Raw genomic sequence first — 12,668 nt, 5'->3', positions numbered from 1 at the left:
GGCTATATCTATTGTATTAACGACTCAAGTATCAAGAGATTTATTGCTCTTAATATATTTAAACAGAATAATCCCCATTAATCACATACAAAGATGAATGTTACTTTGGAACAGTAACAGATAATTTGGTTTTTGATTAATATATTTAAGTAGCACTAGCATAAAAAATAATTTATAAATATTTAAGCAATGTAATTTGATACGCTAATATGAAATAACATTATCATGACCCACTTTCTTCACTAAACTGAAAAAAACTGAGCTACTCAACATAAGCAGATCTTGTTTAAAATTGTTTTAAATTTGTTTAAAATTATATGAAGTTTAGCAATATTGTAATGACAGTTGTCTCTGCTTCACAAACTCCCTTCTCTCCAATATAAATCTAAACAATTAGATATTGAACACTTTCTTCTATAAAATAATTTTTTTTTTAATTTAACTTTATAGTACCTGTTCCAATGTTGCTTGAGAAAAGCTATATTCTTCAATGGCAAATGTATGTTTAGCTATTAAAACATGAAAACAATATTATACTTATTAATATTTTAAAGAATAAAAATGGCAGTAACTAAGCGGCTAACAATTGATTTTTAAAAAACAAAATCTCTGTAATCAACTCATTTAAATGTCATTTGCCTCTCTTTTGCTTCCTTTCTCTTCCCCACCCCCACAATTCCTCATGACCTAAGCGCGATAAATTTAATACTACTTGCTTCATTTCTCCTTTTCGAAGTATCTCCTCTTTACCTCCTCTATCTCCTTCATTTTTTTTTCTTATTTCTTTTGATCTCTGCTTTCTATTTCCCACTCCCCAATTCCAACACAGCCTGTTCCTCAGTTCTTAAACTACATTCTGGAATTTGTTCATAGGACCATATGTACCTTTTTATATTTATTTCAGATTCTTTTGCAAATCTAATGTCAAAATTTCTGGTTTTCTATTCGTTTCTTTAACTTAATTATCCTTAAGTAGCTCAGGTGTTCTCTTTAATCATAATGAAAATACCAAGAAATACAGGTTGTTTTCACGGTTTATAAATGCCATAAAATAACCTGTGTCTGAATACTTGCACCATCCAGGAGCTGACCTCTCTCTACTGCCACCAGCATATCTTTATCTTACCTACCATTTACTTTAACAAGGACAGGATTCAATTAAGCTTCTTTAAAGCTTTTAGGAATGCCCACCCTCCTGCACTCTGAATTTTCCTCTCCTCTCTCCTGCTGCCATTGGAGTCTTGCCACCATTTCTACTTCTGTGGCCCTATATGAAGAAAGGGTTCAAGAAACTCAATGCTTCCATTTTTGAGCTGAACTAGAGAGGGCTAATTAAGCTGAACTTTATCATAGATGCAAGGTGAACACTGTGGTGATGTCTATTAAAATAGTAAAAGGTTCACACTACCAAATAGGTGATCTACCAAATCCCTACAATGTTAGTATATACCTGTACTTTAGATTAAATTAATAAAAGGTTATCTTCATATTTATTATAGTTTCTATAATAAACTGAGTCCCAACTTCTAAAAGTTTTTAAGTAAAATTCTTTTAGGATTTAAAGTGTAATTTTTTATAAGTAAAATTCTTTTATAACTTGAAAGCTACCTTAGCACATTTTTCAAATATTTCTTACCTTCTTCCAGCTTAGAAAAAGATTGTGAAAGGGACTGAACATCCTCCTTAGGAATTTTATAAGCCAAAATAGAAGAAAAACTGAAAACATAAATACAGGAAAATTTTTAAATTACTACTATGTCTAAAGCTAAATTTCAAAATTTTTTAAGTTCCAAATTAAATGCCAATAACTTATTTTTGAAACTTATTTTAAAAAATTAATGCTTGACATCTTAAAATATTTCCATACAAAGTTACTCATTACTACAGAATGAGAACTGTAAAAGTTTAGATACTATCGAATACTGAAAGATCTAACACTAAGTTACAAGTCTCGTTATCAGACTATATTAGTCCAATACCAGTGATAATACAGACTTTTTCTCCTTAAACCTTAATACAATAACAAATTTTTATAATTATGGCTTTACAAAAAATATATAAATTTTTAAAGTCTTTACCTTTCCTGACGGATTGCATTTGGGAAAATATACTGAATTTCTCTTTGAAGGCGGTCTACTTCTAGGTTTTCTATCCAGTCTTTTAATTTAATTTCCAAAAAGTAACCTTTTCCAAATTTACTCTTCAGATGTTGGACTGTCCCAATACATCTATAGTAATTTTTAAAAGAAAGCTCAGATATAAAATGACTTGACAGTTTTCAAAAAATTATATCTCACTTAAAGAATGATTTACATAAAATGTGTATAAGAGAATACTTTAAATTAATAGAAAAGTTGCAAATATAATAGAGTCTCCATATACCCCGCAAACAGTTTCAGTTTCCCTAATATTATCATCTTACATCATCATCCACAGCACATTTGTCAAATTAGGAAACCAACACTGGTATATTACTATTAACTTTATTTGGATTTCACCAGTTTTTCCACTAATGTTCTTTTTATGTCTCCAGGTCTATCTAGGATACTATATTGCACCTAGTTGTCCTAGCTCCTTAGTCTCCCTCCACTGGTCTGTGACAGTTTCTTACTCTTTCCTTCTTTTTCTTAACTTTTTGAGAGTTTTAAGAATAGGTCAAGTGTTTTAGTGGAATGTCTCTCAGTTTGAGCAGTCTGATTTTTTCTCATGATTAGACTGGGGTTACAGGTTTTTGAAGAAAATATAACAGAGCTGAAATACCTTTCTTATCACATCATAGCCGGTGGTAGGATATCCACCTGACATTGTTTGGTTAAGGTACTGTTTGTTTGTCAGGTTTCTCTCCTGCAAAGTTACTACCATTTCCTTTCTGTGCATTAGAAGAGACTGGCTAACTCCAGACCATACTTGGGAGATGGGGGATTAAGCTTCCCCTCCTAGAGGGGGTAGATTTCCCTCTCTTCACACATTTATTTATTCATTCAATCATTTATTTATGAGTATGAACTCATGTATACTTATTTTATACTTTGGGTTATAATCTAATACACCAGCTAGAATTTTTAAAAACAACAAATATCATGACTGAAAATAGCACTCCAAGTTGTTGAATAATTAAGCCAATTCCAAATGCAAACTAGCCAGTCATATTTTGGGAAAAATTCCCATATTTCTGAGTAATTTTACAGAGAGCAAACAGCGAAAACGCAAGGAAAACTCTAACATTTAAATTAATATGCATTACTATAAGCTTTTTAAATGATGACATTTAAAAACTACCTCCCCACCCCCCCAAATGGCTGGTCAGCCATCTACCTTAACTGCCCAGATACCATGATGGCCACTCGGTCACAGACAGCCTCTGCCTCTTCCATATAATGAGTGGTCAGAATAGCAGCCCGTTTTTTGTTTTTAAAGGCAGTTCGAATTGCTCGCCTACAAACATAAAATAAAAAGAGAGAAATAAATCTGAATATTAACAAAAATACTTGTATGCATGTAATAATTATTTTTAAAAATCCAACTATTTGGTTAATTAGGTTAATCGAAATGTATCATATTTCAATTGCTGTAGTTATATTCTGGCTAACTATTCTATTTTCTCTTATTTTTAAAAGCTTATAAAAGAAATTCTATGATTTCGAATGTTTCTATGGGTTAAAAAATGAATTATAAAAACTGATGCCTTTTCATGTTGTAACAAAAATAGCCATAGTATCATAGGAAAACCTTAACACGCATCTAAATCAAATTTTACATTTTATGGAAATCTAGGCTCAAAAGTTGGTCAACTAATTAGCACTGTGAATTCCTAAAAAGAGTTCTACAATAAATTCAAGACAATATTATTATGAGAATTATAATTTGTATGTTAAATAACTGGGGGAAAAAAACTTTTAAAAACTATTCAGACAGCAGTATTCTTTATTTTAATAATTACCTATATACTCATTTTTGTTTTGAAATATATAAAATATTATTAATACTGCATGAAAAATATGATAGTTTTAAAAGTTTGATTCTCTAGAAATCAAAATATGTAATTTTACTTACAATTTTATTATTTGTGCATTTAAAATCAATATGTTTATATAATTAATACAAAACCGTTAGTTACAACAAAATAACGTATGATGTGGTATAATGTGCCATACTCACCACATGTGCTGCTTGGCTTTAGGGTCCATACCTGTAGAGGGTTCATCTAGCAAAGTAATCTGAGGACTCCCCAGCATACTTAGAGCAAAACACAACTAGATGGACAGAAAACGGGAGGGGGGCTTCAATACAAGGAATATTATGACAGTATCAGGCATGAACTATCAACGAAACATACGTTTATTTAATAAGAGTACCTTGCGCTTAATTCCTGCAGGTAGTTTCTTTACAGTTTTCTGAAGATGTTCTTTCAAATCGAGTGCATTTGTTATTCTGCAGAATAAACACCACGAAATGAGTCTATTATCACCCACTGTGATCACTGACATTTTTTCTAGAATACTCAGTTGAAGCTTACTATATTAGACCTCCAATTTATATCATTTTAAACAAAATATCTTCATTAAAAGGTTCACTTTAAGTTTCATGACAACTATAGGTATATTCATTCTGTAATTAGGAACAGAAATATTGCCTTTTTATTTTCATAGGTACCATAATTCAGTAAAGAATATAAGAAAAAGTAATGACCATTTTCCATGAAAATTATGATATAAGGAAATGCTTATGAAAATTTTAAAATATGAAATGTAAATCTTTCTCCAGGCAACAAAAAAATTCTAAACTTTACCGATTTGTGACTTCTTTCACATCACTTGGACTCATTCCTTTTACAGCCCCATAAATTTCAAAATGTTCCTGCAATGTAATATATGACCACAGTGGGTTTATCTGAGGACAGTAGCCCATACATTTAATGGAATCATCATCTTCAGCTGGGTCTGAAGAATAATCTCCTAGAAATACCTAAAGAAATACAAACCAGTTTCAAATAACTATTTTTGCTTAATTTACATTGTAAAGAGAGTGGCAAGTGAATTAATTCAAACTCCTTCCTAGAGCTAGGGTAATATCAGATCAGATTTTTACTCTTTTTGAGGAAGAAAAAACATATAGCTAAATCAGAGTTCAGTGACATGGCCAAGAAGGGTAACCAGGAATGCAGCACTGACTGGGAACGCAAGCCCCGATTTTAACTGGGATGATTGGGGGGCCTCGCCAGAAGCTGATATTTGAGCTAGGGAAGTAAGCGGATTTACTCATTTGGATTTCTACAGGGTAAGGAACAGCCAACATAAGAAATACCTAAGGCAAAAACCCAAAGAAAAGAGTGTGCCTGGCATTTTCCAGGAAAGCAGTTAGCCAGTGTGGCTGGTGTGAAGTGAGCAACGGGGAGAGGAGCAGGAAACAGCATCAGAGCAGTTTTGTGAAGTTTCCAAAACTAGTAAATGATATTCTTACAATCAAAGACTAGTTGGTGGCAGGGTCAAGACTAGCTCTTATATCTCCTAAAGTTAAAACTACTGTCTTCTATTCAGCTGGCGGACAAATCACCCATGCATGTATAAAAGCAGAAATACTGTACATGTGTGTCTGTATGTACATTATGAAAATTTTCTATGTATGTTATTTTCACAGATAACCAAAAAGATCACAATTTTTATACAAAAAATTTATTAGAAACATAAAATTTAAGCATCAAAATTCTAATATGTCATTAAAAAATCTGTTTTAATTCAAAATACGCATCATAGTCAACATATCCCTCACCCTTGCACATCATACCTGGCCTGAAGTGGGTTCAATGTCACCAACAAGAATATTAATAACTGTGCTCTTGCCTGCACCATTTGGGCCCAACAGTCCCAAGATCTCTCCTAAGGGAAATGAAAGAAAAATCATCACATGTAAATCAAATAAAAATAAAAATTACTCTTCTGGAAACGTTACTTAAGAAAAATATAACTAAATACCAGCCTTTTTTCACACAGAAAGAGATGTATTTAGTTGCCACTTTCTTTACTTTTCTTGTAAGAAGAAAATCTTTCTTGTCATCATATTCTTTATGCAAATTGCTGACCATAATGGCTGGTTTCTAACAAGGAAAACAGGATTTTAAAAGAGACTTATAAATATCATGAAATAACAGGCTGTACACAACTCATGTCCATAACATAAAAATTACATTTCCTAATAAAGGGTATTGTATAAACATTCACTTATTTATAAGGACTGAAATAAAGATTTATTCAAAAGTAAGTGGACAAAAATACTTTCTCAAAGACTTTTCAGATTGATTCATATGAAAAGAAAATATTTTTCAGATTAATCCCTATGCATGGGGAACTGATCATCGCACATTTAATACGACTTAGCAATAAAGGCTAACTTACCTCCTCACAACACTGGCAACTCATCAGCTCCCTGACCTTCAGTCTCTCAGCTTTGACGTCTTCATCCTCATCCTCGTTGTTTGGTGGTTCTGGAAACTTCCTATTTCGGGACTTTGTTGAAAGGGTCCTAAATATATGAAGATAGATTTTCAAATAATTAAAATAGTAAGAAATTAAAGCACTACATAGAGAAAAGACTGAAAAGATACACCAAGATGAGATCTGTGGTTATATCTGAAAGATGGAATTAAAAAGCTGTATTTCATTCATTGATATCACTTAGATAGTATCTAAATTCATTCACTTATTCAACAATATCATTTATGACCATTATGTGTCAGACACGACTTCACACAAAGATAAAAAGATTTTAAAAAAGAAGAAACCATGGGCCCCTCTCTCAAAGCATTTCTGGCTGGAGTGTAAATGAGATTGCCACAGGAGATGTAAAGGGCTGACATCAGAACTCACAAAAACACCACAGAGGCGGACACAGTAAAAAGTGCTTCTAAAGGAAACTTTGACATAACAGTAAGGTAAAAAGGCAAACAGAGGAGCTGACGTTATGGAAAACAATGGAACAAGAGAAAAGCATAAGAGGAGGAATGAAATCAACCATGTTAAAGGCTGCAGATTAGTTAAATAAGTTGAGCCTACTTGACAAGACAAAGAAGAAAGCATTAGTTATCAACGGAGAAGTAAGGTAGACACCAGATTGCAGGGAGTTAAAGAGTGAACGAATGGGAGGTGAGGAACTGGAGATGGAAGCTTTTTGGCTATGAAAGGAGAGAGATGGGCTAAGAACTAGAAAGAGATTCAGGTTTAAATGTGATTTATGAGTTCTGATGTCTATTACTTTGTTTTAAATGAGAGAAAGGTGACTCCCCTCCCAAAAGAAAAAGACTCTGTTAAGGGAAAGACACAGAAAGAGAAAATTGACTGAACAACATCCTTAGGTAGAAAGAATAAATAAAGACTTGGATAATAGGAGGGGCACCTCTTGCTCTCGGACTAGGAAAAGGCAAAAATGATGAAAGCGTGTAAAACATTTAATTTATAATTAAGTGCAATATCATCTAAGAAGTAGAAAATGAGGTCATGTGAGCTGAACTGGGAATCTGAGGAATACAAAGAAGGCTTGGGGTAAGGACTGAACAGAAAGAGGAAGGGTGCTGACTAGGAAAATGAGACAGGGTTACCAGGGTTAAAACAAAGCTGAGTGTATATGGGATGAATATGCAGTATTATCAAACTGCATTTTTATGTTAATTTTCTCTCACATATAAATAGGTTGACTGAAATTATAATTTTTAGTCAAAGAGATACAGAAGATGAGAGTGTTAAAAGAGGGTGAAAGTGATGAATGATGTGAGCAAGGCGGGACAGAGAAAATAAATAATTTTTAAATTTAAAATACTCTGTGAAAAGAAAATGCATAGACCTGGAGAAAATACTTTCAAATTGTATAATCCATCTGATAAGAGACTTCTATCTAGAATATATAAAGAACTCTTATAAGTCAAGAATATAAAGACACCCAATTTTGTCTTTTTCCTCCGTCCCTCTCACTCCCTGCCTCTGAGAGGAGACCACGCTCTGTCTGTGGAGTGTTATCCCTTTTCTAACTTTTGACTCTAACTTGGGCGTGTGTGTTGAACTTTCTACACTTTCTGCCAAAGGACCCTCTTCCTCTCTCAGTTCAGGGCTTGGTCTCCTCCAGCTCAGGGACATTTGCCTTGTCCTGCATCACTATGAATCTACAGCACTGCTTTCTGTTATTAGTTAGGTGTAGGGAGAGGTCTAAGTCATTTTGCTATACTTATCTTGGCTTAGGATGTAGAAAATGAGGATCCTGAGAAAAAAACAAATAAAAATAAAGACACCCAATTTTTTATGGGCAAAGAGTTCAAATAGACATTTCTCAAAATAAAATATAAAAATGGACAATAAGCACTTGAAAAGATGCTCAAAACATAAACCATCAAGGAAATGCAAATTAAAACCACAATGAGACGCCACTTCATACCCACCAGAATGGCTAAAATCAAAAAGATAACAATAACAACAACAAAAAAATGTCAGCAAAGATGTGGAGAAAACAGAACCTTCTTACATTTCTAGCGGGAATTTTCCGCAGTTTCAGTTACCTGTGGCCAACTGCAGTCCAAAAATACTCCAGAAATAAACGATTCATAAGTTTTATTTAAATTTCACACAATTCTGAGTAACAAGAGGAAATCTCGTACCATCCCACTCCGTCTCGTCCAGGACATGAATCATCATTTTGTACAGCACTCTTTAGGTCACTTAGTAGCCATCTAGGTTACCAGATCGACTATTTTAGTATCATAGTGCTTGTGTTCAAGTAATCCTTATTTTACTTAATAATAATGTCCTCAAAGCACAGAATAGTGATGCTGGTAATATGAATACGACAAAGAAAAGCAGTAAAGGGCTTCCTTTAAGTGAAAAGATATGTATGTATAGGGAAAAAAAAACATATACACAGAGTTTGGTATACCATCTGTGATTTCAGGCATCCATTGAGGGATTCTAGGAGGTAACCCTGGCAGTTAATAGAATAGTGCAACCACTTTAGAAAAGTTTGACAATTCTTTAAAAGGTTAAACAGAGTTACCATGTGGTCCATCAATTCTCCTAGGTATCCACCCAAGAGAAATGAAAATATGTGTCCACACAAATGTTCACAGCAGCATTATTATAATAGCCAAAAAGTGGAAACAACTCAAAATGTTCATCAACTGATGAATGGTATATTCATACAATGTAATATTACTCAGCAAAAAAAAAAAAAAAGTAATGAAGTACTGCTATACGCTACAACATAGAAACACCTTTGAAACATGCTAGGTAAAAGAAGCCAGAAAAAAAAAGACCACATAAGTATAATTCCTCTTATGTAAATGTTCAAAATTGGCCAGTCTATTATTTGGAGACAGAAAGTAGATCAGTGGTTATTATAGGGCTGGGGGTAAGTGGGAAGGATGGAGAAGTAACTACTAATGGGTACAAGGTTTCTTTTGAGGGCAATGAAAATGATCTAAAATTAGATTACGGTAATAGCTGCACAACTCTTTTCCAGAGTAGAACTCTGGACCACTAAAAAATATTAAACATAAAAAAAAAAAAATTAACTGACCTGAAAAAGGGATCCTTTCTTATTGATCTGCCTCCATATTTTTTCTCATAGTACTGTAAGAGGAAAATCCACAGTACACACTGCAGGTAAGGCTAAAAGAAGAACATGTAATAGCTTGTGACTGAGTATTTTTTCTATACCAACAGAACGAAGAACCACATATGTCAATTTCCTTATCAATACCAGAAAAATTAATCACATCTTTCTGTATGTCACATCAGTTAAGAATACATTTTAAAAGAAACCAAGGTAGATGTTTAGTAAAATAACCCTTCATATACTTATCTACCTCTGTACAGTCCATTGGTTATCAGCTTCATAAAATATAATCAGAAAAAAAAGCTTTGTTTTTGAATCTAAGGAAGCCAGACTTATAAATATAATTAATAATATAAAAAAGCCAAGAATATTAAAATGGACATATTCAGTAAATGAAAGGTATTACCACCAAAATGCACATTAGCTAGCATTAACACACTTGACTTTTATGCACCTTCATTTTTAAGCAACAGGATACAAACTAAAAAGAGTTAAAATCATACAATCAAACCTCTTAAGGTAACATGTTAACACAGAAATATGTTTGTTATTTCTTACCGATATAACAGCCACCAAAAGCCTATCCCATGGGTCATAGGTATCCTTATTTTTTCTAATATTCTTCCAAGAAACCTAAAAGAAAATTTTTTGAAAATTTACGTTGCTGCAATATTATGAAATAATTATATTTGGTCTGTGACCCGGGTTCCTGGCACACAGCTTCTAACATCCTTAAAATTTCCTGAGTGACAGAGGTGATAAGAGCATCTTCTATTAATTAAAATGAGCCCTTTTAACAAAATGATTGGAACTTCAGCAGCATCCATCCACTGACCATCAGGGAGACGGAAGGGGTTTAGCAATTAAATCATCATGCCTAGTAATGGAACCTCCATGAAAACCGTAAAGACAAGGTTTGGAGAACTTCCAAGCTGATGAATGCATCCTCACGCTGGGAGGGTGGCACACTCCAATCTCCACAGGGACAGAAGCTCCTGCACTTGGGATCCTTCTGGACCTTGCCCTATTATCTCTTAACCTGGCTGTTCACTTGTATGGCTGTTATAACAAGCTGATAATAGGAAATAAAATATTTCCCTGAGTTCCATAAGCCATTGTAGCAACTAATTGAACCTGAGAAGGGGTCAGTGGAACCCTGGATTTGCAGCCAAGTCAGACAGAAGTATAAGTAGCCTGGGAAGCCACTACTTGCCATTGGCATCTGAAGCGGGGGGCAGTCTTGTGAGATTGAGCCCTTAAACTGTTAGGTCTGCGCTAACTGCAAATAGTCAGTATTACTCTACGTGGGGGAAAACTCACACACTTGGTATCAGAAGTATTGTGAGCTGCAATGTGTAGAAATATTTGGATTAAAATGAAAAAAATGCATTCTGTTCAGCAAACATGCATTCTGCATCGATAAGTAAGCTACTAATATTAATAGCCATGATTTTTATTTCAATTCTTCCCTATCCCAAAATATTTCTATCTGGGGAGATAATATAAATTAAACATATTAAACTGAAACAAACAAAGGTGGTTAGTGAGTAGAACTAATCAGCAATCATCTCATGTCAATAATTCATCACTTAATTTTTTTTAATTACATGGAAATTTTCTTTCAATTATCCAGGCTCAATAAAACGAACCTGTTTTATTTTTTCTCTGAAAAAAAAAAACAAAACAAAAAAAAACAACACTCTACACTGTATTTTTCTCTCATTTCTTTATTGTACAATACGTTACTTAATTCTTGAAAAACTCCCTCAGATACTAACTAAAGTCATATTGTACTTATAATTCATGAACATGTATCATTTGGTGCATCAAAGAACATAGCTCTACTTTGAGACTTTAAAGTTTAAAAATCAAAAAAGATTCCACAGTAATTTTAAACTGCTGTAATAATAATATTTAAATCAAGTAGTAGCAGCTAACACAATGGATTTTTTACTATTTTCAGTATAAGAACTAAAATCTCAAAGATTAGGCACTATTTGTGCTTTTTAAATATGAAAACATCTAGCAGACCTACCTTTATGAAACAAATCAGACAACCTAGAAGTGGATAGATCGGAATGGCTATGCAAAAGGTATAATGAAGAATAGCTGTAACTGTATATCCCATAAAGTAAGTTACTTCGGTGATTGCAATGCAAGCCAACGCTGTCTAAAGGGGGGGAAAATGAGAAAACAAGTGAAAAAGTGTTAGAAATTTTATACTCAGCATTAACTATGTTCTCAATCCTTAGTAAAACATGGAACCAGAGGTGATAATTAGCCAGGAAGCACCAGCACATTGGTACCAGTTGTTTTTAGCTGGCACCCGTGCCATGCAGTTGGTAAATGCTTCAATATCATCCCTTCATGGAATGGATGATGCAGAGACAAATACACAGATAATAAGATGCTGCCAGCTATCTACTTAAGTTCTGTGCTTAGAAAAGACACAGTAACATTTCTGAGTATAATCCTGAAAGAGTTCAGGACTCTTTTAAAAGTATAACCATGAACTTCAAATGAGTTACTATGAAAAGTTAGGATGAGATAATATAAAATGTGACTTACCACAGAATAGATAAATGACCAAAATTCTTTGGTATTTAAAATTTTTTTAAAAGTGAAAGAAGTAATATAAGTAAACAGAATAACTGATGGAACATAACCAATAAGACAAAATACCTGTAAAACAAAAAAGTGTAATTTTATATAAGAATATGAATAACTAGCAATATGTAGATATAAAACGCCAGCCGTATTAAAATACTAAGAAATAATTATTCTTCTAATTTTATTGCTCAACAAATCACTCCCTAAAATGATATTGTGATAGGAGTTACCATGGACATTTCACCTAAATCAATAAAACTCATGCTTTTAACTAATTAACACAATCCTGAATAATTTGTGTAAACTGTACACTATTTGCAGTTTTCTCTACCAAGTAAAATGCTATCTCTTATTTTATTATAAAAACAAGTATAACTGGTTACAACTTTACCTTTATCAACTGTTAGCTCCCATTTTAATATATAGCATTTAATGCACTTTGTAAATTTTAAGGAAAATATTTATTA

At 33.1% G+C, this 12,668-nt stretch overlaps 1 protein-coding gene across 3 annotated transcripts in view; it reads right to left on the bottom strand.

Moving 5' to 3' along the window:
• The window catches only part of ABCA5 (ATP binding cassette subfamily A member 5), a 58,333-nt gene that overhangs the window by 3,612 nt on the left and 42,053 nt on the right, over positions 1–12,668 (bottom strand). For all 3 annotated transcript variants that reach the window (XM_011370408.2, XM_011370407.2, XM_023536742.1), the window contains 12 exons: positions 10,150–10,224; positions 9,553–9,644; positions 6,393–6,519; positions 5,977–6,094; positions 5,785–5,876; positions 4,790–4,965; positions 4,356–4,431; positions 4,159–4,253; positions 3,316–3,435; positions 2,079–2,228; positions 1,637–1,716; positions 454–509 (listed from right to left, as the gene is read on the bottom strand). In XM_011370408.2, coding sequence (XP_011368710.1) covers positions 454–509; positions 1,637–1,716; positions 2,079–2,228; positions 3,316–3,435; positions 4,159–4,253; positions 4,356–4,431; positions 4,790–4,965; positions 5,785–5,876; positions 5,977–6,094; positions 6,393–6,519; positions 9,553–9,644; positions 10,150–10,224 — 1,257 coding nt within the window. The remainder of the gene's footprint in view (positions 1–453; positions 510–1,636; positions 1,717–2,078; positions 2,229–3,315; positions 3,436–4,158; positions 4,254–4,355; positions 4,432–4,789; positions 4,966–5,784; positions 5,877–5,976; positions 6,095–6,392; positions 6,520–9,552; positions 9,645–10,149; positions 10,225–12,668) is intronic.

The sequence above is a fragment of the Pteropus vampyrus genome, unplaced genomic scaffold (assembly GCF_000151845.1).
Source record: "Pteropus vampyrus isolate Shadow unplaced genomic scaffold, Pvam_2.0 Scaffold169, whole genome shotgun sequence".
Classification (NCBI taxonomy): Eukaryota; Metazoa; Chordata; class Mammalia; order Chiroptera; family Pteropodidae; genus Pteropus; species Pteropus vampyrus.
Note: the sequence above shows the minus strand (reverse complement) of the source record. Positions and strands in the feature narration are given on the sequence as shown.